Genomic DNA, 26968 nt, shown 5'->3' on the forward strand with positions numbered 1-26968 from the left:
TTCCCGAGGGTCTACAGTATGGGGTTCTTCAAAAAAGGAGTGTACAGATTTTTAAAGGGTCGGCAACGCGCATCTAACACTTCTGGAGTTGCAGGCGTCCATAGGCTACGGTGAATGCTTACCATCAGGCGGGCTTGCTTGCTTGCCACCGTCGTGGTATAAAAAAAGTAATCATGGTCACCCTATACTTTTGACTTACGCTGTATGGAAAGCGACATGACGTCACATTAAGTAAGGTGACCAAATTGTATGCAAAAATGTTTTTTCCTACTTGTCATCTGAAAAATAATCATAATTATTGGTGATGATAAACAATTACCACATCATTAGGCTCATCTTTGAATTCTGTATGATGTCTTGTTCTCTTGCTCCACGACTCCAAATTCACCCTGTATTGCACACAACAGTACCTGTCTAAGGGCTCCTCTACACGATGGCCCAGCGTAGGCCAAGGCCTAAGGGACGCAGCTATGCGGTGAAATGAGATAGCAATATCACTTGCTCCCTCTAAGGGGTCATCCATTAATTACATCACACGAAATTCTAGGGTTTTCGACCCCTCCCTCCCTCCTTGTCACACTTGGTCACATTTGGCAAACCCCTCCCCCATGGTGCGACGTCACATTTTTCAAATTACGCGTTATAACACAAAATCGATTAGGAAAGAAAATTAACGAATATAAACGATTATCGATCCAAAAACTCGTTGTTTAACTTTACAACGAATAAAAAAATTGGTTACTGATAATGTTAAAGTGACGTCACAAAATTTGGGGCTTCTCCTTCCCCCTTGTCACAACATGTCACATTGTTTTGACCCTCTCCCTCCCCCTAAACGCGTGATGTAATTAATGGATGGCCCCTAAATGCATAAATGCGTCCAGCGTAGGACTGGCCTACGCTGGGCCATCGTCTAGAGGAGCCATAAATCCGCATCACCGAATAGGCCCTACGGAAGACCAGCGCTGGCTTCATAGCTAGCAATATTGTTCTGGTTCGCGATGCGCACAATATTCTGGTTCTCTGCTTTTGTCAGGCAACGAACATGTTCGTACATGTCTGTGTCTGTCACGAATAAATGTCATTTCATTTACAACTTTCTGTATTTAAAAACAGTCATGCAAAGCACTACAAACTTACGTAAACCTGTGGCAAGTTCACCGACCGAAAGATCGATCAATCTCGGAACGGAAGAGCTCTTTGTAATGCCTACGCATGGTATTTAGTTATAGCCAGTTATTTTCTAATACGATTTTTTTTCTGGCAAAAGTTAAAAATAAAATGTTTATATAAAATATTTTACCAGTTTTTTTTTAAATTAAAAACCTACTGTACGCCTCAGTCACACGTTACATAAAACTCATGAAACTGTAGCGTTCACCGACCGACAGATTGATCTCTCGGAACTCATTCTAACCATCACGCCAATTCTAGTTTTATTTATTCGATCTGTTTCCGATCTGATACTGATCTGGCAGTCAAAAGTGACATTTCTTCAACCAAAACCGTTTCTTTTAACACTGACAGATCAGTATCATATGCGAAACAAATCGAATAACTTAAACTGGAATCGGCCTGCACGTCTGTCAACGCATGTGATGTGATGTAAATTGCAACTTTCTTCGCATTTCCTACACGCGTGCCTTAGAAATTGATTATTATGATAACTCAGTTCGGTTTCTAGCTGATTAATATAATGTGTATTGCAAAGGAATTCCGTTTCTTGATTATTATAATATAGCAAATCAATTTGTGCTCAGGTTATGTGGAAGGTGCATTGTGCATTGCGTGCTTCAATCTACTATGCTTTTGCCATTTAGTTACTTTACTTTCTATTTTGCTAAGCTGTGGCTTTATAAAAATCGTGGCTTCTACATTCGGAATTTACATTGCGGGATTTTCTCAATGGAGTACTTAAATTACTTATCATTGTTTTAATAATAATAAATAAATAAAATAAATATAAATACATATTGTGGGACAATCTTACACAAATCGACCTAGCCCTCACAGTAAGCTCAATAAGGTTGTATTGTGGGTACAGTCACGTCTGAAAATATCGATACGGACAAAGTGCCAAAAATATGTATACACGACCTTATTGCCCATATCCTAAGGTGGGGTGTACATATTTTTGGTACTTTGTCCGTATCGATATTTTCAGACGTGACTGTACTGACGATGATAAATATAATAAATAGATACCTATAGATAAAAAACTTAAATACATAGAAAACATCCATAACTCATGAACAAATATTTGTGATGCACACACATTATTAATCAATAATCTTTTCACGTCAGCAGCTCGAACAAGGGTAATTTGCTGCTTAAAAACAGTGAGCAAATTCGCATTTTGCTCACCGGGTGAGACAAAATAACATTCAAGTTACCTTTAGATTCGAATGTCATTTCAACGTGCGGGGCCTAATACAAGTTCGAAATATTTGGATTCTATTGTCTTTATCCCTTTCACGTCATTAGCAAAAAGAAAGAGAAAAAAAAGTGCATACGTAATTCAACGGTATATTGACGGTTTATAATAGACCCCCGAAATAAGTCAGACCGCATCGTTCCAAAGCACCCTACGAGTCTTTATTCGTATTAATTAATTAATGAAATAAAAGTTAAAAATTTAATAAAAACACCATATTTTACGTATTTTATACAATCAAAACAATGAACTTATACATATTTACGCAATTATTACGCAGTAAATAATTCTACTTAACTACTTTTAACGATCTCTACTATAGTTGACAAATAGTAGTATCCGCAATTCGGACCGGATCTTACTAAGTTTTTTTTTTACAAAAAAAAAGTTGTCGATTGAACTGTCAATTGATGTTCGTTAATTCATTATTTTCATATTATTTTATTGAAATTTCTTTCGTTTTGTTTTATTGCGGTAATTAAAGTTAATTGTTAGAATACCTTCAGAAAACATGAGTGAAATACCTAGTGATCCGTCCGCCTGGATTACATTTTTCAAGGTTGTATTTTTTGATGGCTGACTGACGTGAAAATTTTTGTGTACTACACGAGATCAAAGTTATTTACATCACGTGCGCTTTTGAGTCCCTTACTACGCTCAAGATTCTAAATGATTTATTATTATAGAATCTTTCGCTTGCACGGGACTCAAAACAAGCACTCGAAGAAATATCAAACTTTGCTCTCTTGTTGTACAAATAACTATTCTTCAGAGTACCGTAAAACGCTGCAACTTTGCCTGGATTTTGACGTTTTTTTCTTATATCTGTGAACCTATTTTTCATTATGAGTTTCATGAGTATTAGTCGGAAAACATACCCTATGCCTTACCAGATAACACTCAAATCTCATTACCTAATCATACTGTATTTCCGATTTACAAGCAATCAAAGTGGCAGGCAAAGTTGTAGGCCTAAGACGTAACTTTGCCTAGACGGATATCTCCATAAATAATGTGTTGCTATTTGCAATAATATTTACTCTTGTGCATGAGACATTATGCTTGTCCCTGACAGTCAAATTATGGCCATAAGCTTAATACTTTTTTTTTCACATGCAATAGGTAAAGTTGTAGCAGGTTCCACAAACGTTCTATACAAAAATATCGTTAACTGTAGGGTTGTGCCAAAAAAATATTATTATTAAAAAAATCTATTTATATTGTTAGTTACAAAATAATCAACAAACAAATGTAATATATTGTTGTTTGATTTCTTTTTCTTTTAGTATTTAATAATTTGAACTTATTTTAATTTTTTTATTACAAGTTGCATTGCAGATACACTATTTTGCTAATTTTCAGTGCATTATTATAGTGTAAAGTTCTATTTAATTGTAAAGTTCTAATCACCCATCACCTTTGAACTCCAATTGTAATCGACCTGACACCTGACAACCCAGATTTCGATAAGAAAGATAACTGCAAGACAAATCAAATGAGCCTAAACACAGTGGGTTTATTATGTGTAGTTTAGAAGTTGCTATTTTCGGTCTCCATCATCAGACCATCTCGATGGTACCATAAACATTGCATTGTCACCCAAGTTACATAAGTATGTCAAACACCTCAATTGGTCGCTAATAAGTGGTTGAAAATTGATTGTAAACATACAACATAATTATAATACAATAAATATACAATTGCAAGTAACTACAATAAAAATATAATAACAAATTGCAATAAGTTTTTTTTATAATTTTCATTTTAATACCCATAAGTTTTTTTTGTTAACGTTAGTTTATTATTGCATTGTAAGCAGATCTACATAGGTACCCACACAGAAAGTCGGTGAAAATCGACTTGCAAAATTTGACTTAAACAAACAAACATTGCAAGTCAATAAAAAGCTTGTTATAAATAAACTAATTTAAGCAGTTTAGGCAAGCTTATTTTTACTCTTTTCTGTACATTTATAAAATTCAGCTAGTGACAGCCCTAGACCCAGGCAAAATTGTGTCATTCAAGTTTGCAAAACACTGCCCAATATTGCCTAGTACGTTATTATGCTGAAATCATGTCCTTTTCTTGAAAATATTAAACTTACGGGAAATAGACAGTCTTTACTTACCCTGGGACGTTACCACTTCTCAAAAAACACCTTTTTCGTGGATAAAAATTCAAAAGTTGCGAGACACTAAAAAAATGTTGCCACTCACGCCGACTTATGATACGTAACTGGCGGAGCAACAATGGAGTTACCATTGTAAAAATATGAAATATGTGTTGCCAGAATAATGAAAATTACTATCAAATGGTAAAAAACAAGAAAAAACTAAGCAAATTCGAGAGATCGTAATTGAAATCAAATAGGCAAAATTGAGCTTAAATGGCAAAGTTGCAGCATTTTACGGTAGTTTAATAATCTATTTTAACATTTTTATGTGTTCATTTTTGTTGTGTTTTATTCTCCTCTGTGTAACCCAATATTTAGATATTTGTTACTTGTTCATGAAAATTGTTATGTCAACATGTTGTTGACATATTATGAAACTTTTCGTCTAATTAAATAAAACCAATATTTCTACTTTGAGAACAAAGCAAACTGCTCACAAACTTTTACAAATTAGTTCAGGAATGCGATTTACAGGCAGGGAGAACAACTAAACATAAGAAACATATTTGTACAAGTTGAAACTGATATGCTTATAAATTCAAAAAGTAATATCTGTATACACGTCCGGGGATCGAACCCGGATCGCCGCTGTTACCACCTGTTTCTAAGCGGCTGTTTGCCAACTGTGCCACTATTATCCGTAAGTCGGTGAAATTAGGCATCGTATTGTTGAGAAAGAAATTAAACAAAAGAGGGCCGTGACGGAAAAAAATACACTTTAGCCTAGTCCCATCCGATAAGGAAAATTGACGAAGCCCTCCAGCGATGAAGACCGGATTCGAACCGGCGTCTTTAACTATCGCGATCGCAGCTAAGGCCATGAACCCCGAGGCCACCTCGCCACGGCGGAACCTGTCACAATTTCTTGACTATATGCCATCTTAGAGACTAGGTCTCTTTGACCAACTCCTACTCCAATATTTCTAGTTACCAATGATCGGTATAGCATTGACAATAAGGTTAATACCAGCTTTCAAACCTTAATAGTAAACTAAACAGAACTTTCATCCATTTCATTTGAGGTAGTTTTAGTCATTGAAAGTTAGACGGGTTTTGCTTATAGCCTGGATAGCCTTTGGCAACTACTAGTTTTAATGCGTCTAGTTTCATACTAGATTAGTCAACATTGCTTTCTTGTTTGACTATAGTATCACTACAGGGTGGGCAAATAAGAGTGAATTACGACAACCAGACGCTTCGCAATTTCAAATGAAAAATAAGAGTGACACACTTTGTTTTTAATTATATTAAGTGCAAAATTGATTAAATATTTTTTCATAAATATAATATTCAGGGTTGGCAATTGTATACGGAAGATAATTTCTGCCAAAACCTCTAGCAGTAAGCAATTTTTTTTTCATATGTTTGTGTTGTTTAAAACACGTTGTTTGCTCGATTAATTTCGAGAAAAAGTGACAGTGATTGGCACCCAAATTCCCCAAATTTTGCAGCTCCTGACTTATTTCTGTGGGGCTATCTAAAATTACGTGTCTATGCTAACAAGCTGATGAAATGTAATTTAGACACAAATTTACTAAGATAACGCCGAAAATGTGCGAAAATATGCTGAAAATTGCGATGATACGGGCTTACATTTGCCTGCTGTTAGAGGTGGACATATGTCAAACATTATGTTCCACATTTATTTGCCAACCCTGAATAATATATTTATAAGACATTACTTTATAATCTTTGAAATTTAAAAACAAAATGTATACTTCTTATTTGCCCACCCTGTATATTTGTCTACATGTTGTACCTAGTTCGACGGTTTTACGGCGCGCGGCACACAACTTTGTATTTCACAATTTTTGTTTTACAATTTTGACATAATTTAATAGCAAAACATCGAAAAATTTTAACAATGTTGTATTATGGATCTTGAACTACTTACAAAGGTACTCGTTTACCTTATCACCGAATTTATCGTTCAATTACAAGTTACATGGTGTAGTTACTGATTCCTTACTCTAACCAGGTGATTATTCCGTAAATATATCAGAACCCCTAGTGTAAATTTATTCGAAAGCGTGATGTGACGTACACGTTAGCGTTAAGTCTCATTTTGTATGGGATTTAGAAACAGAGCGCCAAGCGGGACGTTTTTGAAACTCAAAATCCCATACAAAACGAGACAACGCGTACGTCACGTTACGATATCGAATTAATTTACACTAGGGGTACAGATATTTAAAAAAACTTACACCTGAAAAATAACCAGCCATAGATTAATCAAGTCGCTGTTTACTGCGAGTTTAAATTGCGGTCTTCGTACACACTGTATTGAAATATTAACTCTTGTTTTTATTATACCTTACTCTGCATGGCATTTATTTGCTATGACAAAAATATGACGTTTATAATGACATTCCCTCATTTTATTATATTCAAATCGGCAGACTTAAATCGACCGGGATATAAACCAAGATGCATATAACTGCGTCGAAATATCGGGAGCTCACAAACAATATAAAAGGTAATCACGGTTTATAACCCGGTCGATTTAAGTCTAGTGAAACTGGTGAATCATTTAAAACTGTTATTCAAATCGGTGCAAAGTTTAGACTCCATCAATCTAACCAGACATTGTCGTTAAGAGATCATTGCTGTCCGCAGATGGCAAGTGAAACTAACTCCGTAATAACTACCTATTGCAGCTTTGCTGACTGGTTTATAGTCTCGTGTTAGCAAGAATATTAGTTATGTTGATTTAAACTTTCAGGTTTTTTAACTTATTTATGGTTAATTATACACCGTCAATATCATTACATATTACACGGCAAAAGTTGAGATTTCATTCGATAAATTAAGTTACAATTGCATTTTTATTACAGTTTAGGGTGATATAAAAAGGTATGTCAAAAAAATATTATACTTGTGATAAAATGTCAATTGAATTGTAAATTATAAAAGTAATTTATTTGGCGCGTAAAAGAGTTGATAGAGTCCTTAGGTAATTTGTTGTACACTTTGGCGCCCAGCACGTGCATGGTTTTGGAGGACTTAGTCAGTCGGTGGCTGGCGGAAGCATGTTTATGTTTGGTATGTACTATTTGCAAAGAAACTCTCTTTGAAAAACAGCGAGAGTTTCGTTGGATTGGGGTTTAATTCCTGCACTTCTAGCACAAGTGTGCTGTGACTGTGGATTCTTAAAACTTTCATAAATACACTGAAAATAATAGGATCTATAGAGCACACATTAAAGTGATTTTCATTAAGATTAACTGCTTTATACAATATCAATAAATGTTTGAAAAACAGTAAAATACAAAAAAAAATAACTTTAACTGTTTGAACATTTCTAAGTATTGAAAAAACTATAAAAATAAACGAACAGTCACTACATTCACTACTATAGCTATTTAAAACAGTACCTAATATTTAGAAACAGTAAAATTTACTGTTTTGTTCGATAGGCTCGTATGGAACTTTTTAAAGCGTTAAACGTTAATGCAATTTTAATTGTATCAAATACTTATTTTCTCAGTGTAAATATTAGTTACTTACTATTTGTAAAAATATGTAGTTTTCTATTTTATAATATGTATTTATGTTTTGTCCGAATTATTATTTACTTCGGTTAATTCAAAACAAATATGGTACAAGTACAACACGTTTACGAAAACATCAATTAATACTTTCTCTTCCGATCCCACAATGTAAACAAAATGAACACTACGTTTTAAGATATTAATTATCGATTTCGTACAAGCACGAAATCGATACGCCGCATTATCGATTGAATCGATTTCCGATTTTAAGAAGTTGAATATGTTATTCTTAATTAGTCTTATGTAAACATAATTTCATACATTCGCTTGTTATAACAATACAGAAGGCTGGAAGAGGTTTGAAATAAACAGTATTATTTTATTTTTTAAGGATCACTGACTGTAGATTTAGATTTATTTATTTCATAGTATTAAATTACAATATAAATTAATTTTTAACAAGCAGAAACGTCTGTGAATTTGTGTGTGTGTGTGTGTGTGTGTAAATTTAAAAGTGGAAAAAATACTGCCTTGGGGGAGACTTGAACTCACGGCCTCTGGATCGATACTCCAGCGCTCTGCCAACTGAGCCACCAAGTCCTCATCCATAGCCAGCAAATTTTCCCACCATATATGGGTCTAGGGGTACCTAGCGACATTTACTGTAAGAGCGTTATACTAATCATTTTTAAGAAAAAAAACCGACTTCAATGAGGGAGACCGGTGAAAGAAAGATTATTGTTGATTTTGGATTTGGATTTGCGAACCACTAGTCACTAAAAGTGACACTAACATATCGTATCTAGATCTAATATTTGACGTATCTTAAAATTCGATTCGGGCCGGTAGTTTTGAAATGAGAACGAAACACCGTTTGTATGGGAAGGTGAAATTTGACCGAGTAAGCTAGGGACTCTTAACAATTTTGCCCATACTTGCTATGGTTATTTCAAGTGCAATATATCGCCGAAAAAAACATTATTATGTTCTTTCTCTTTCTAGATCGTGGAGCGAGGCGTAGATCCGAACGCGCGAGACGGAGACGGCGCGACTCCGCTCCACTTCGCTGCATCCCGTGGACATCTCACTACAGTCCGCTGGCTTCTAAGACACGGGGCTAGACTACATTTAGATAGACATGGAAAAAGCCCTATTAATGATGCTGCAGAAAACCATCATTTAGATGTAAGTATATTGCCGTCTCTCTCTAGTTTGAAGAAGTTTATACGCGTGTGAAGAGGATGGCGCGTTGCGCCTCCACTTCGCCGCTTCACATGGACAATTGGATATCTCACTACAGTCCACTGGCTATTGAGACACGGGGCTATACTTGCCGTAAAACCAACTAGCGACTGAGATCATAATGCTATCTCCTTTACCCTTGTTAAGACCAAACAAGAGTGAAAGAGATGGCATTATGATTTAAAGGATTTTATTGGGTTTAAAGGTCCCTTTTTTCGTTTTTTGTAAATAACTCTTAAACGGTGGCCCATAACAAAAAGTGTTTTATCACGCAAATAATCTATATAACAATTGCCTACAAGAAAGATTCTATACACTTTTTCGCTAGGATCTACATTTAAAGCGAGAAAGTTAATTAAAATCAATTTTATGGTTCATTTCTTTATATTTTCGTAAATAACTCGTAAACGGTGGCCAATAGCAAAAAACGTTGTGAAAAGTAAATAATCTACACAAAATTTTCTACAAAAAAAATTCAGTACACTTTTTGCAAGGATCAATATTTAAAAAAATATTAAAGAGGGAAAGTTAATTAAAATCAATTCTAAGGTTCCTCTTCTTTAGTTTTTCGTAAATAATTTGTAAAGTGTGATCCATAGCAAAAAAATGTCTAATACATAAATAATAACCATAAATTGACGACCGGTTTGGCTTCGTGGGTAGTGACCCTGCCTACGAAGCTGATGGTCCCGGGTTCAAATCCTGGTAAGGGCATTTATTCGTGTGATGAGCATGGATATTTGTTTCTGAGTCATGGGTGTTTTCTATGTATTTAATTATTTACAAATATTTATATATTATATATATCGTTGTCTAAGTACCTTCAACACAAGCCTTATTGAGTTTACTGTGGGACTTAGTCAATTTGTGTAATAATGTCCTATAATATTTATTTATTGTATTTATTTATTTATTGAACTTATATAACTAAAAAAATTCATCTAGGGATTCTAGGGCCAAAATCCGGAGAGTAAAATGTCGAGAACATTTGTATAGAAAAACAATGGTCTGTTCCCTCTTAACCTTCGCTGGTATTTTGCTGCCAAATAATGGGCGTTATACCTACCTTAACATTTAAATTTGAAGTGATTCGTATTTTCAAAAGTGAAAATTATAAAGTATTAACGTATATTAAGTACCTGCCTAAATTATAAATAGGTTTGTTGTGGTTATTCTTATTAATCATTCGTTTTAATAAACAAACACCATTCTAGGTTGAAGTCCTAATTTGTATGTACTAAGCGTAGCGTAAGCGTTATGTCCTATCATATTAAAAAAAAAAAAAAAAAAAAAAAAAAACAAAAAGTACCCTCAACACAAGCCTTATTGAGCTTACTATGGGACTTAGTCAATTTGTGTAATAATGTCCTATAATATTTATTTATTTTCTACAAGAAACATGTGAAACACTTTTCGCTAGGATCAATATTTTAAAAGATACTAAAGCGGGAATGTTAATAATAATTAATTTTAAAGTCGCTTCTTAGTTTTTCGTACTACTTGACAAGGCATTTACGTTCCAAGCATCAGAATCATTGCCACCATATTGTCCACAATATTTGCCGTCAATGGCCGCAGACACAGATCATTTACCTAGATAGAGCATATAAGACAACACATTGGCACTTTCATACTAAATTAGTGTTTAGGTACTGCCTGTACTTGCGCAAGTTACAAATGTCAATAAATAAAGTTCTAAGGTCTTGCATGTGGAGATGGAGTAAAAGAAAATAAATAATAATTAAATAAATGACATGCGACATTTCCATCAATCATAACGTGTTACCATCTTGAATCTCGACCACTGATTTGATAAAAAAGAATTTGGATTTGAATGCTCGTAAGCGCATTCAAGCTATAATGTCACTGACAGACAAACAGATTCACATTTTAAATTAAGATAATAACAACCCTCTTATTGTCGCCGCGAGTTGAATTCGGAGTAGAATACAAATAGTTCTTCTCGCGGCTTATATTAACACTTCACTAGTAAAAATGAGGGCGTATTTGTAATGATATAAAAAAATACAAAATAGTATATAAATAATTTTGTGTTGAAAGTGAGTTGAGTTAAATTTCGTACTTCTGCCAAACCACAGTGTGATTTGTTGGCAGGCGAGGCTCCTATATTTATGTGAGGTAGGTAAGCTATATCTAACTCAAACGTATCTACTTAACGCGGTAATCTACTGAGCGGTACAGTATAAAAAGTAATGTCTAAGTTTTTTTATGGTCTTTAAACTTTTCACGACGAGTTTGGCCCAGTGGGTAGTGACCCTACCTACGAAGTCGATGGTCCCGGGTTTAAATCCTGGTAAGGGCATTTATTCGTGTGATGAGCATGGATATTTGTTCCTGAGTCATGGGTGTTTTCTATGTATTTAAGTATTTATAAATATTTATATATTGTATATATCGTTGTCTAAGTACCCTCAACACAAGCCTTATAGAGCTTAATGTGGGACTTGGTCAATTTGTGTAATAATGTACTATAATATTTATTTATTTAAACTGGATGTCACAACTAGTACAGCATAAAGAATATACATTTTCAAGTAAAAACTTGTGTGCACCTTAAAATAGCAGAGACGATGATGATGATCTTTCCGGCCAATTTCGACCATGGCAACCATTTCGACTCCTAATTAGCTCGGAGCTTGTGCGCCCGAACATGGCTGTCGTAGCCGATCCTCGAAAACACAAAAAAGAAGAATTACTTAATAAAAATGTATAACTTTCAGTTTTGATTTGACTGAGTCCAAGGAACATGAAAATATGTCTACACTAGCTCTGATGCCAGTAGGTATATGACGCGATCATTCTATACAGATACAGAGGTGCATTCCTGCCAATATTGGTACGACAGTCGGGGATGTATAATTTATGAAAGTTGTATTTCATTTTGTATTTTAATGAATAGGGCACTACTAAGTCTATTCATGATAAATGATTCATCATATTCATGATAAATTGGGTTAAAGACACCCAGTGTTGGGCGTACCATATTTTGATTCTTGTGAGCGACTTTATGAAACGGTATCTATATAAAGTAGTCTACGGCAGATCACAGGAACAATGGAGCCAAGATCACGTTTGGAAAGTATCATTTTCACCGGTCACACTCTGCTAGATCGCGTCGTGTGAGTAATTAATTAAATTTAGCCTTCAGTTTGCTCATGGTATTTAATCTTTTAATGTTAACTTTAAAGTATTAGTCTTTACTTTAAATAATTGGAAGTTTTTAACGATAATTGTTGCTGGGAAAAGTAAGTTGGTAGAAATGAAAGTGTAACATGGATACTGTTATGAAAGTATACATATACACAAAGTCATATTGATATGGTATAGTTAAAAAAGGGCTTTTACGTTTGTTTGTCATAGTTGCCGATAAAAAAATATATATTCCTAATTTATTTACTCTGTTACGTAATCTCGTTTAAAAAATGTGTATTAGAATCTGGGTATTTGCCTATTGCCTCCTAGATACCACTGGGTGAATTAATAGTAAGTACTCATTTTGGAAAAGGATTTTCATCACACGTAAACGGTGTTACAGTATGCCAACATACTGAGATGTAATGAGCTATATTATGGCTTCAGTAGAGCTAAGATGGTCGGCTCTTTATCATTTGTCACCATGCCTGTCACGTGACGGCTATAAAAATGAACACATGCTGCCACTGGTTCCATTTTTATCGCTTGTCACTATGCCCGTCACTTGCGCACTTACATACTTGTTAAAACGTGACAGGCATGGTGACAAATGATAAAGAGCCGACCATCTTAGCCCTACAGGCATAGTGAGAATTTCAACTGTCTAACTATCACGGTTCATGAGATACAACCTGGTGACAGACGGACAGACTGACAGACGGACAGACTGACAGACGGACAGACGGATCTTATTAACCCTTTACCAGGCTGACAGTTCAAAAATTACAATCGAATGTCAGTCTTACTCATCGAAAATAGAACACATGTTTGAAGAGCCGCATGTGGGAAATATATATCCCTTAGCCTGGTAAAGGGTTAATAAGCTCCCGTTTTACCCTTTGGGTACGGGACTCTAATTAATGGCACATATTTATTACAACTCAGGTTTGCAGACATGATCTTTCTCTCTGAGAGCGCAGACCACCTAGAATACATGCTGGATGCTGGAGTCACTCAGACAGTGGCGGATTTACCCTAAGGCAAAGTAGGCTCGGGCCTAGGGCGGCAAGACATTAGGGGCGGCAGCAAGGCGGCAGTCTATATGATGGGTGCTGAGAAAGGGGCGGCTAGTAGTTACTACGAGGCCTGGGGCCTAGGGCGGCCAACACTGCAAATCCGCCACTGCACTCAGAGAAAAGACTGTATTATATATCTTTGACCTCAGTGTCCCTATATCTGACCCTGTCAATAACCTTGTTTTAACATGCGTAAACCGCGAACAATGATATCGGCCATCCTGTATTATTGCAATAATGTAATGCGATGTGACGAATCGTTTTAGGCACGGTAAGTTCAATGTTATGTGTGGTCCGGAAGTATGTTTTCATTCGGTACCTATACCTTTAAAAACGGCCAAGAGCATGTCGGGCCATGCTCAGTGTAGGGTTTCATAGTTACCATTCTGTCAGAACAGGCCAAACGGGAGCTAAGTTAGTAAGTGTCATGTACATTACAAGCATAAGGGAGTGGCAGTGCTTTGTACCCTTTTTACTAAGAAGGGAAGATTTTTTGTAATAACTCATATGTTCGCTATAGTTTTGATTGAAAGTATTTACTAAATTTTAATTCTCGATTTTTTTGGTGTGGGGCATTTTTTCTTCTTCCGGAGTGATTATTTCCGAAAATATTATTTTTATCAAAAAATGGTTGTTGGGAACCCTTATTCGTTTTAAATGACCTATCTAAAGCAAAGAGAATTGATTGTAAAGAGGTAAAGTCAAAGAAAAAAACGTGGCCCTTAATTTGTCATTCAAAACAGATGGCGCTGTACTGCGCCACATGCTTTGCGGTCACTGAATTGTCAAACGTCAACTTTTGACAATCAGAGTTACCTTAAAATGTATGGAGCTGTACAGCGCCATCTCATTTACCTGTTAAATTATATTACACATCTCACTCAGTCAATCACGTTTTATAGGGTTCCAAGTTGACTAGGGAACCCTAAAAAACGTAGCTCTTATAAATCTGTTTATAATTAGCATTTTTTAAAAGTGGTATTTAAGTAAGCGTTTTGGCTATTATTGCAGTGAAAACCATTGGGATATGTCTGTATTGTACAAAAAACTTTGTGTCTCAAATCTAACTTTTAATCAGAATCGTTTTACCTATACATAATAAAATAAAAATAATTTAGTGTCAATTGACTTTCCAATCCGTCACACACACAGTAAGTAAATGAAATTTAAAAGGACAATTTTTTTGATAAACAATAGCTCTGATTAAGTTTTAAAATTACAAACATTTCCTTAAAAAAATAAAGCACACAATCAGCTTTATATTATTTATAATTTTTGTGTTTTGTGTAATTAAGTTTAAGTAAAATACATTGGTAATATACTTATGTAATGTCACGTTTTATTTTTGGCAGTGTCTCAACGTCCTGGTAGCGGCAGGCGCGGCAGGCGCCGACAGCAAGCAGCTCTCCTCATACAAAGCGGTCCACTCCTGCGCATGTACTCCAGGAGACGCCAGAGTAAGTATTTATTGAAGTTTGTCCTTTGTCCGTCTACGCTGAGTTTGCACCGACTTCTTTCTTTTTACTTTTTCCTATGCCCTTAAACGATTCACCACTATTTTTATTCCACCTTGTATACACTATATCTTACTTATTTGACATGGTGATTGATAATGAGTTCACGCATCGCGAATTATTTGCAAATAAGCTCACGATTATTATGGTAATGTGACTCTCAGCTAAGTACTTATTTCACGATACAAACTTGAAAGCTAGTGAAAACTGGAAATCATTAGAAACTCTTACTATAATTGCATATTCAGAACGTATCCTTGTTATTTTCTTTAAGTGCCCATAACTTTGCATTTAAGTATTTATTGGTGGTTTAACATTCGAATCGGTTTATTCGACATTTAATGTTAAATTTACGATTACAGATTTATTAGATACTGACTCTGTTGATTTGTTCAAATTACTGCGTTACTAGTTGGCTAGTTGCATTTCTACACTTTCTACTCACCTGAGATCGTGTGTACAATTTTTTATCATATTCCTCAATCTTTACTGAACTTAAATAAAAAAAATCTGGGTCTTAGGAGCCTAAGGGCCGATTTAGACGGCACGCGAACTCGCATGCGATTTTAGTTACATTGCGGACTATTGAGGTTACAACTAATTCGGCGACCGATCAAATACCGCAATGTAATGAAACTCGCATGCGAGTTTTCGTACCGTATAAATGAGCCCTTAAGGAGATCTATTAGACTCTTTAAAGTGTCTGGCAATGTTACTGATGCCATGTTTTCACTGAAATTGTCACATCTTTGTTATCATAGAAATATAAATGTGTCCCGATATTGGCGATATGTTTGGCAACTTTCACCAACACTATCTACATATTTGATGACGATTATATCTATATACATATATTACATATTAAATAACTAGGGTGGACGACTCTGGGCCTATTGCCTACTCCATGCCACCAAAAACTAACTAACTAATGTGGCATAGCGACCCATAGAGGGTCTTGGCCTCCGAAACAAGAGCACTCCACTTTTCCCGATCCTGAGCCGCTTCCATCACCAAATAAATTTAATTATTTTTGCAGTGCGCTCTACCAAACTGCATCAATGCCAACGGAACCCGCTCGCCATTCTACCTGCACGCGCCAGAACGCGAGCGCAGGGGTTCCTTACCCTCCACGCCGATTGGATCCATAAGCTCAAGCCGCTCCGGACCAGCGGATGGGCTGTATGTCAATCCGATGCAGAGAGGGTCCACCACGGTCACACATCATAGTTCATCGGGGGAGGATAGCTCAGGTTTGTGGTCTTCTTACTTTCGTGTATAAGGTTACAACTTATATATTGGAGTTTAGCAAATTGAGTAGGGGGTTCCGTAAAATCGCCCTGGGTTTCCGGAGCTAAGCGCAGGGGTTCCTTACCCTCCACGCCGATTGGATCCATAAGCTCAAGTCGCTCCGGGCCAGCAGATGGGCTGTATATCAATCCTATGCAGAGAGGGGTCCACCACGGTCACACATCATAGCTCATCGGGGGAGGATAGTCCGGTATTGTTATGTTCTTGCTTTTTTGTACCTAAGGTTACTTATATATTGGAGTGTAGCAAAATGAGTAGGGGGTTCCGTAAAATCGCCCCGGGTTTCCGTAACTGAGCGCAAGGGTTCCTTACCTTCCACGCGGATTGGGTCCATATGCTCAAGCCGCTCCGGGCTAGCGGATGGGCTATATGTCAATCCGATAAAGAGGGCGTCCACCACGGTCACACATCATAGCTCGGAGGAGAAAAATAGCTCAACTCTGTTATGTTCTTGCTTTTATGCATGTCGGCGGCCGATCGTAAGACCTAAAACAAAAAAAAACAATCAATTAATTTTACTAAATACAATGTCAAAAAATTACCTACCTATGTCAAAAATATAAACAATGTCAAAAAATTATCTCTTGCAGAGTATAAAGCGGTCAAGCTCTATTACTAGGGCACCCTAGTTAATATAATGTCAGAATTAATAATAATATAGCAAAGTCAAATTTAAATACAATTCCTAATTAACTGCTAAAACAATAAGAAAGAACTAAAAACAATCAAAAATTAAAACAATAAAAAATAATAATGTCAGATTAAATGTTGTAGAAAAAAAAAAACATTTTAATCACGTTTCAAGTTCATATATTATTTTACATAATACAGCGATTTCGTGAGTAAGATTTGTTTGAGTCGGCATCCAAAAATATCATTCGATTTCTGAGACTATGCATTCTATGAACGTCTACCCGTTCATAGAATGCAGGGCCGAACACGCGCGGTGACTTGTCGAGCAGCGCAAGTCAAGTGTGTGTGTGTGCGTCGGATGATGATTTAGGTAGAGATATTGGAGTATAGCAAAACGAGTAGGGGTTCCGTAAAAATCACAGGCCGCGTAGCCAACGTGCATATCGTTCACGCTCCGTGGCGAACGAAACGCAACTGTCACAGTCGCACTAATATGGAAGAGTGATAGAGAGAGATAGCTACGATACGCTACTTAGCGTGAACGATTGTAACGTTGGCTACGCGGCCTCCTTAAAAATTACATCCAAAATCCGAGAAGTTCCATGACAACGCTGAAATTCAAACACAAAAATGTTATTGCAATTTCCTGTTTACTGTCCAATGTACCCCATGACTTATTGATTTGCACACCCATGATCGTCTGCGCATTCATTCGTGACTGTTTACACAATCTGTCTCAGTAGTTATCGTAACAGTGGTTCCTTGCTACGAAATTAGCGTGCCTTGTTACGTGTCTTCATTGTTAATACACAAGATTATGAGAGATTATGTTTTGCCCAATTATGGGCGCTATTACAAAATACAACGGTTAAATGTATTAGGTTATCTGATAATTTCAGTCTGTGTGGGTTCTATTAGATAGACACTCGTATTTTCTATCTAGAAAAAGTTTGTCTTTTGGGCCACTTCTAAATTTTCATGGTACAGTCCAGGTTTAGTGATGGCGAAGTTCTGAGGTAACAAACATACAAGAAAATACGGTAGAATTCATAATTTCCTCTTTAAATTGTTTTGAAGTCGGTTAAAAATAAACATGCTTTAAAACTACACATTAGGCTGTCGAGTTACAATCTATTACATCCTTCAGGCTAAACCTTAAGGAATACTATCATTCCCTTCCTTAGTTTTCAATAGTGATGTTTCCTGTATAAATTATTTCACACCATGCACGAAATAAACCATCGCAAAAATATTAGTAAAATCTAGAACCCAGTTATTTTCAGACACAATTTCTATTCAATAAATCCGAATAAACTATGAAGTGTAGGCAACTTGACCGTGACGTCACTGTTCTGTTTTTTCTATATAGATTCCATAGTGGCTAATCATTTTAACAGTTGGAATCATTTATTTTATTGTTAAAAAGTATGTTTATTTATATTAATGTTTTGTGTTGTTTGGTTGTACGTATATTCAATTTTACTTTTCATATTATCTTTGCTCCATGCACCTACCGTATATTCTATATTTGATTGTCCCTTGAGCGTCTTCATAAGACCACCTGTCTTTATTTTTGTTTCTGCACATTTACTGTTAACTACGAGTGCAATAAAGAGTATTGTTTTAGGCAAGTAGGTAAAACATTCTCCTTAGCTCAGTTTCATCGGTCGTTAACTCGGTCGATATAAAGCGTGCGGGGACTCCGCGCAGGCTGTATAACGACTACGTGAAACTCGTAAGTCTATATACAGCATGCGGGTGACTCCCCGCAGGCGGTGATGTGGTATAACGACTAGTGAAACTCATAATGGCATGCGTTTTGCAGGCCCTATCGACCAATGAAAACAGTTCCCCGAATGCGGGCCCTATGGCATGCTTTATGGAAATCTCCCGCACCCGGCATACGGGCCCTATCGACCAATGAAACTGAGCCATTATTCTGCTAAGATGTGCATCTTATTACGTATGGTAGTATTGGTTGCTTACACAATAAATTACTGATAAGAAAGCTAATCCAACCAGTTATAGCTAAAATTATCACTGATGCAACACTTAGATCTTATGTTACCCATTTGATACGCAACGCTGTAATACGAGTACAGTTATTATTTCCTCACAAAAAGCTACTATGTAATATATACGTAACACCCTATCTCCTGAAGATAATCCATTTATTTGGAACGTTGTAATGGGAGACGAATGGAAAATCAGCAACCATTAACATACATTAATGTACAATGTTCTGAAGAACTTTTTGAATTGGTGCCACCGTCGCGTTTTATCACCGCACCTCCCGCCAAAGAAACAAAGTTCGTCCTCACTTTCTCGACACATGGCAAGCCAAGAACAAGCAGGTATCTCGCTCGTTTTTGCCCAGAACGTGCAAGTCATGGAATGAGCTATCTTCTGACGTGTTTTCCTTGCGCTAGTTCTCGAAGTTCTCAAAGATTGGCAACGCATAAGTGGATCCTTCGGTTGCTTATGTCCATGGGCGGTGATGACTGCCTCCCATCAGGCGGCTCGTCTGCTCGTTTGCTGCCAATTACATTAAAAAAATCAAATGAAAATAACTCGGCTATATAAAGTGATTACAAATTATCAAGTCAATTACTGGTAAGGCACCTTTATCTAGTGGATATACATATAATTCTCAAAAAATATTTTTCTTAACTAAAATGGATGGGCTGATTGTGTCATGCCATAAATCATTTAAACTTTTGACAGAACAAGTTACTCGTACGCAGATGAGATACCTATTATGGAAATCATCCGCGATTCAAGGTACACGAACAAGGTATTACAAGTTTGTACAATTTCAGTAATTTCGTATTATAAATGTATGCCCTGCAGCACTAGACACCATGCATTCACCCTATTGATAAAGTATGTATACGTCGACGTAACAACACTTTCATCCACCTCACGAACTATATACAAACTGATAGGCGTGAAAAATCAACGCCGCATCTAATAGGGCGATAGCAGGACGGAAGTATTCAATTACAATCGAACCGATTAGCCATCCTCTTCATTTTAATTGAGTTAGAGCAGGACCGTGAAGTTCGATAGTCGATTAGTGCTGTGAATAAGGGTGCAGGAAGTATTCGTTAGGTAATTTTTTGCACATGAATGAGCATTAGTTTTCCTGGTGTGGTGTTGTGCGGTCGTGTTATGTTAATGTGTTTTTCTTTCTGAATTGTTCGCTTAGTGAATTATTTGGTAAGATGAGTGTGGTTCGCAATACCATGTGGAGGTCGTGGACGGTGGAGCATCATTCAATGCCGTTTGATGGTTATGGAGGTTTGATTTTTTGGTGAAATTAATTTCATAAACGAATTCTAGATAGTCGTACTTCTAAGAGCCATCTGCGTAATTTCTGATATGTGCTATATTTAAAAATAACTTCCAAAAATTTCTAATATCACATAGCAAAGTTTACAAGCGCAAATATCTTTCAAAGTCTTGATTAGGGCAAACACAAGTACCAACCCATTCAATTCAATATATTTTTCAGCAATAATCTTTTTACTAGCCTCTCCTTTATTCTCAGTATTTTGACCTTACAGTTCATACGGAGCCATAACTGCCACATATATAATACCAGTTATATTATAGCTGGTATGATATAATTTATGTTGCAGTAATACTTAAAATTCAACTCTACTGACACCTAGAAGTTAGCCGACCAAATGCAGGTTTAAATCCAGCAAGCTACCCACACCTTTTTCATTACTTACACAATTAAATTGTTGCACATTGTTGAGATTAATAACTACCTAATCTTTGTACCTAAGATGGACTACTTATCTACCTAACATTTATACTCGTACCTATGAACTGCTGTAAAAAGTAATGAAATAAACGTATTTGTATTTGTAGAAGTTTAAATGATAGAAAAAGCCCTGGGTATGACAAAATTCGAGTCATAGACATAAAAAAAAATTGTCGTAACATTACACCAATTCTTACTCATTTAATTAACACCTGCCTTGCCACATCTGTATACCCCGACGAACTCAAAACGGGTATAATACGCCCTATTTACAAAAAAGGAGCACATACAGACTATAACAACTATAGACCAATTACTATATTGCCGTGTATCGACAAGATAGTTAAGAGATACCTCGGTAACGAAATCAGTAACTTTTTGACTCACAACAATATAATTACAAACAGTAAGCAATACGGTTTTCAAAAAAACCGAAGTACCTCTCAGCTACTTTCTGACTTTAACAATGAAATTAACGAGCACATGCATGAAAAAAGGCATGTACTCGTTGTTTTCATTGATTTCAGCAAAGCATTTGAAATGCTAGATTATGAAACATTGTTTTACAAACTAGAGCAGAGCGGTATACAGGGCCCTTTGATTAACTTGTTAAAAGACTATCACAAAAATAGACATACACTAGTAAAGATAAACAACACATACAGTGACGAAATAAAAACCGAAAAAGGCACGGCTCAAGGATCTATAATCGGCCCAACTGAGTACTTGCTGTATGTTAACGATATGTGCAACATAATAACTAAAGGCTCTGTCTATCAGTTCGCGGACGACACATGCATTATCACAGCCGACCGCGACATAGCTGCCGCCGAGCGCACAATGCAATCTAATTTCAACACCATCTGTAAATGGGCGCACGACGTTGGTTTAGTAATTAACGCGCAAAAGACGAAAATAATGCATATTCGTTCGGCACACAATAAAACTGCTCGTGATATTACTGTGGTGGCACACAAACATAGCTGCCTGCACCAGCAGAATATCACAACGTGTAACTGTGAAAATATCGAAGTGGTCACAGAACACATGTATCTCGGGTTAATAATCGACCACAGATTCAACTGGGGGCCGCATATTAACTATGTGTGCGATAAGTTAAGAGCCATTCTAAGCAAAATGTCAATCCTAAGGTATAAATTACCGTACAAAACCCTACGTATGCTGTACCTAGCCCTCGCTGACTCGGTGATCGGTTACGCTTTGAGTACTTATGGTAAAACCTATAAAACATATATAGAAAAAATATATAACTTACAAATAAGATTATTGAAGACACTTGTACCTAAGCATATCAAAAAGAAATACGAAACAGAATATGCACAACTTTTCAAATACTGTAATGTACTTCCGGTTCAAAATAAGTGTAAACTAGCCATACTAACTGAAGAATATCACTATGTTACTAAACTAAAAGTAAACAAAAGATGTACAAAACTAAGAAGTCTACAGAGACAAAACAAATATTGTAAACCCAAATATAATAACATATATGGCACTAGGCTGTATACATATATATTACCTAAAATATTAAACGATTTGCCAGAAGATGTTCGTGTAAAGTACTTAAATGGTAAACATATAAAAAATGTAATTAAAACTCACTTATTGACATCAAACGACACAAGCTACTTATACTAAGAATCCTACAATGTTTTCTTTTTTTTTAAATTAGACATAAGACATTAATATATGTATTGTTCTCGGAACTCCCCATCGGCACACAAACCTCCTCAAGGTTTTGCCTACGATGGGTCTTGTATTAAATTCTAGACTGTAAATTTTTTGTTTATTCAATAAAAAAATAAAAAAAAAGAAGTTCAAATTTCAACGAAGAATTTTTTATGACTTGCATTAAAGGGTTAAGGATCCAATGGAACACAGAGAGTTTGATTTTTTCTAAATATTCTGTGGAAAAAGTTTACAACTATGCAGTGTGGCGTAAATATGTTAATAAAAATGTAAAAAATAATTCAATAAACTAGAACTACTATTTGATAGCTTTGATAAGTCAACCCCAGCGACAATATACCTATTATGCAACTTGTATACCTCATTCTCTAATTGACTCAGTCATTTATTTAATGAGCCATTTATTTAAGAATTTATGGTTTGATTTTCATTGGAAATTGAATTTCGAATTTCATTTGCAGCCTGCTCCGCCTCAGACGCCGACGCCAGCAACGCCAGCGGCTGGTATCTCCACAACGCCACCCCGGCCCAGAACGCACCAGCAGCACTGTACCAGCGAGTCAGAGACCTGTTCCACACCCGCTCCCCTGGGCCAAGAGTGCCGGCTGAGGGGCAGGAGGCGCCTGTTATGACTGGTAAGTGTCTTGTTTCGTCGTCATCAGACCAGTGCTAACACCAGCAGCCCTGTACCAGCATGTCAGGGACCTTTTCCACACCCACTCCCCTGAGCCAAGAGTGCCGGCTGAGGGGCAGGAGGTGCTTGTTATGACTAGCAAGTGTTTCCTTGTTCCTTCATCATCAGACCAGGGGTTGTTATTTCCACACCAGCTCTAACATTAGCAGTTTGTACTAACGATCTCCACACCCGCTCCTTTTGACCGAGAGTACCAGCTGAGGGACTAGTTAGAGGTGCCAGTTGATGACTCGTAAGTATCTTCTTGTTCCTAACTCTATCACCAGACCAGTGGCTGGTATGTATACACGAAGTCACACCTGTTCCAAGCGCACGAGCAGCATTTCTTTTTCAACGGCAACAATGGATAGGGTTTTTCATGGAAAACGTTGCATGTATTTTCAAATCTCATATAATGCCAAGTAAATAAAATCTGTGGTTAAATATAGGAACATTATTTAAATATTATTTAGGAAGATTATTTATATAGCCAAATGCCTCGTTTAGTCAGCAAATTTCCTAGATGTTCTTCTAATATAACACTTTTGAAGGTATTTACTTGAATTTCGCGGTTCATAGCTTAAGCTAATTGGTTGCGTTTCGTACGCGACTATTCACGCACTAAGTGTGAAAATAATTATTAGTTTATTCAACTGGAACATTGATTATGAAATAATAAAAACACGATTTAATTGTTTGCGTAAATACTTCACACCTGTTAAATTCAATATCATTGCGTACATAAAACTTTATGACCCTTAAGGCCTAAGATTGGTGTTTCAAAAGCTAAATGATATTTTGACTAAAGGTAAAAAAAAATACTATTGAACTTGCAATTGGTAATTAATACCTAAACCAAAAGTGCGTCCAGATTGGCCGAATGCGTCGCTCTACCGTTGCACGCGCACCGCTTACGAGCTGTTCGCACGCATGATGTTAGATTGCTCGTCTAATCAGAGCGACTTCTGCAAGGTTCTCTTTAATGGCGAGCAGCATATTCCAGATGTATTCGGACGTATTTTACATTGTCATCAATTTTTTTAATGATATACTTAAGTAGGAGGCAAAGGAGCAGACGAATCGCCTGATGGTAAGCGATTACCGCCGCCCATGGACACTCGCAACACCAGAAAGGTTGTAAGTGCGTTGTCAGCCTTTGAGATGTAGGTAATACGCTCTTTTCTTGAAGGTTTAAAGGTACGGACCTTCCGGAAATATCATCCATCGCCTGCGCCTGCGGTATTCTCTAGTTAAATTTGTCCTATTCATTACATTAACAACTATCTAATTCCAAATATTTATTTATTTCCAGTAAAAGCCGAGATCCACGGATCCGAAGCGACCACGGTCCCAGAGCAGTCAGACAGCGACAGTGGAGCTGAGGCGACGCGTCGTGACCACCACTATGAAGACATCTACATGCCCAAAGAAGAGCAACACCAAAGGAGGAGGTACGCAGCTTTGTTACTAATAAAAGCAGAGCTCCACGGATCAGAAGCGACCACGGTCCCGGAGCAGTCAGATAGCGACAATGGAGCTAAAGCGACGCGTCGCGACCACCACTATGAAGACATCTACATTCCCAAAGAAGAGCAATACTAAAGGAGGAGGTAGGTAGGTAGCTTTAACCACCAAGATTCTAGAATAGTCTGACAGTGACAGTATAGCCAAAGCGACGCGCCGCGATCACCGCTATGAAGACGTCTACATGCACAAAGAAGAGCAACACTAAAGGAGGAGGTAGGTAACTTTAACCATCAAGGTTGTAGAATAGTCTGGCAGTGACAGTATAGCCAAAGCGACGCGCCGCGACCACCGCTATGAAGACGTCTACATGCACAAAGAAGACCAACGCTAAAGGAGGAGGTAGGTAACTTTAACCATCAAGGTTGTAGAATAGTCTGGCAGTGACAGTATAGCCAAAGCGACGCGTCGTGACCACCACTATGAAGACATCTACATTCCCAAAGAAGAGCAATACTAAAGGAGGAGGTAGGTAGGTAGCTTTAACCACCAAGATTCTAGAATAGTCTGACAGTGACAGTATAGCCAAAGCGACGCGCCGCGATCACCGCTATGAAGACGTCTACATGCACAAAGAAGAGCAACACTAAAGGAGGAGGTAGGTAACTTTAACCATCAAGGTTGTAGAATAGTCTGGCAGTGACAGTATAGCCAAAGCGACGCGCCGCGATCACCGCTATGAAGACGTCTACATGCACAAAGAAGAGCAACACTAAAGGAGGAGGTAGGTAACTTTAACCATCAAGGTTGTAGAATAGTCTGGCAGTGACAGTATAGCCAAAGCGACGCGCCGCGACCACCGCTATGAAGACGTCTACATGCACAAAGAAGACCAACACTAAAGGAGGAGGTAGGTAGCTTTAACCACCAAGATTCTAGAATAGTCTGGCAGTGACAGTATAGCCAAAGCGACGCGCCGCGACCACCGCTATGGAAACATTTACATGCCCAAAGACGAGCAACACGAAAGGAGGAGGTAGGCACCTGTATAATGTACGAAAGCTGAGGTTCGCGCATCTTTAGAGGCTTATTATAAGGCTAATGCTTGGATGATGGATACTTTCATATATTTAGAAATATAACGTTTTTGTCTGTATGTTTGAACAGGAGCAGTTCCCGCGACTCCGGCAGCCACAGCAGGCCCGGCAGCGCGGCGCTCATCGTCGACTACACCACCAAAGAAGGCATCGACAGGTTAGTATTGATCTAACCTTTGTAACTATATCATTTGGCGTGCAGAGTCATCTAGTTTAACCATTGAAAACATCCTTACGATTACCAAATTGAAATAGGCAGATATAAGGCCGCTAAGACAAAACTGTGATTACATTATCACGCAGATTCCCACGTGTTTACGTGCGTCATGCACACATTTATAACTTGAGAGCTGAGCGGTCCGAAATGGCTTGTCACAGAATTGTGACACTACCTCTATTCATCTTTCAACTTTGTACCTATTACATATTGAAGGGAGAACTACCACACAAGTATAATTTGCTAACGGCTGTATATAATAGTACATTCAAGACCTGAGTTTGCAATATTCTTACCCCCGGAGCGCGGAGTTACACGCAATGTTTTTCATCACATTTGCGAAGAAAAAACTTAATTTAAAGCGGAATTATTCTTAAATACGGTGACATATCAAACATTCCTTCACTATACTGTCATTTCTCTGTTTGCCTATGTGTTTTTAAATTGTGTGTATTTGCAGCAAACAAATAAACGCTTTATCTATCTATCTATCTATCTATCTATCATTTCTTGACAGGTTAGGCATCGAAGGCACAGACCTATTCTGCATTCAGACACGATTGAAAATTATGTAAAAATATTTTAAACGGCTATTAAATTAATTAAATTAAATATTTTTAACCATGAACAAAAATAATCAGTTATTAACGGCAGTATTTTTTTAGGTAAAACTCATTTACGCTACATGGTTTGTACGAATTAGTAACATAATTTAAAAAAAAGTTATAACTCCCTAGCATTTTTTTTCACAATCCATAACTCCCACAGGAACAATATAGGCATTTGTCCTTAGTACACCTGCATGAAATAAGATCTTTTTCGAGCAAGTGTGACGAAAATAAATAAATAAAGTTTTATTACCAGAAAACTAAGTAGTATATTATTTTAGCTGTAGTATTATTATTATAGCTCAAGGTATCTAGCTGGTAATCCAGCTGTAAAGGAATCAATTATTGATTCAATATCGTTTGAAATATACTGTAGTTTTGTACTTGAACCAAGTTATGGACA

General features: G+C 36.9%; 1 protein-coding gene across 5 annotated transcripts in view; it reads left to right on the plus strand.

The window, feature by feature from the left end:
- Positions 1-26968, plus strand: part of LOC133526093 (espin) — a 223389-nt gene that overhangs the window by 163936 nt on the left and 32485 nt on the right. For all 5 annotated transcript variants that reach the window (XM_061862545.1, XM_061862548.1, XM_061862546.1 and 2 more), the window contains 6 exons: positions 9101-9283; positions 14922-15026; positions 16120-16333; positions 22968-23141; positions 24492-24630; positions 25811-25897. In XM_061862545.1, coding sequence (XP_061718529.1) covers positions 9101-9283; positions 14922-15026; positions 16120-16333; positions 22968-23141; positions 24492-24630; positions 25811-25897 — 902 coding nt within the window. The remainder of the gene's footprint in view (positions 1-9100; positions 9284-14921; positions 15027-16119; positions 16334-22967; positions 23142-24491; positions 24631-25810; positions 25898-26968) is intronic.

This window comes from Cydia pomonella, chromosome 16 (genome assembly GCF_033807575.1).
Source record: "Cydia pomonella isolate Wapato2018A chromosome 16, ilCydPomo1, whole genome shotgun sequence".
NCBI classification, from domain to species: Eukaryota; Metazoa; Arthropoda; class Insecta; order Lepidoptera; family Tortricidae; genus Cydia; species Cydia pomonella.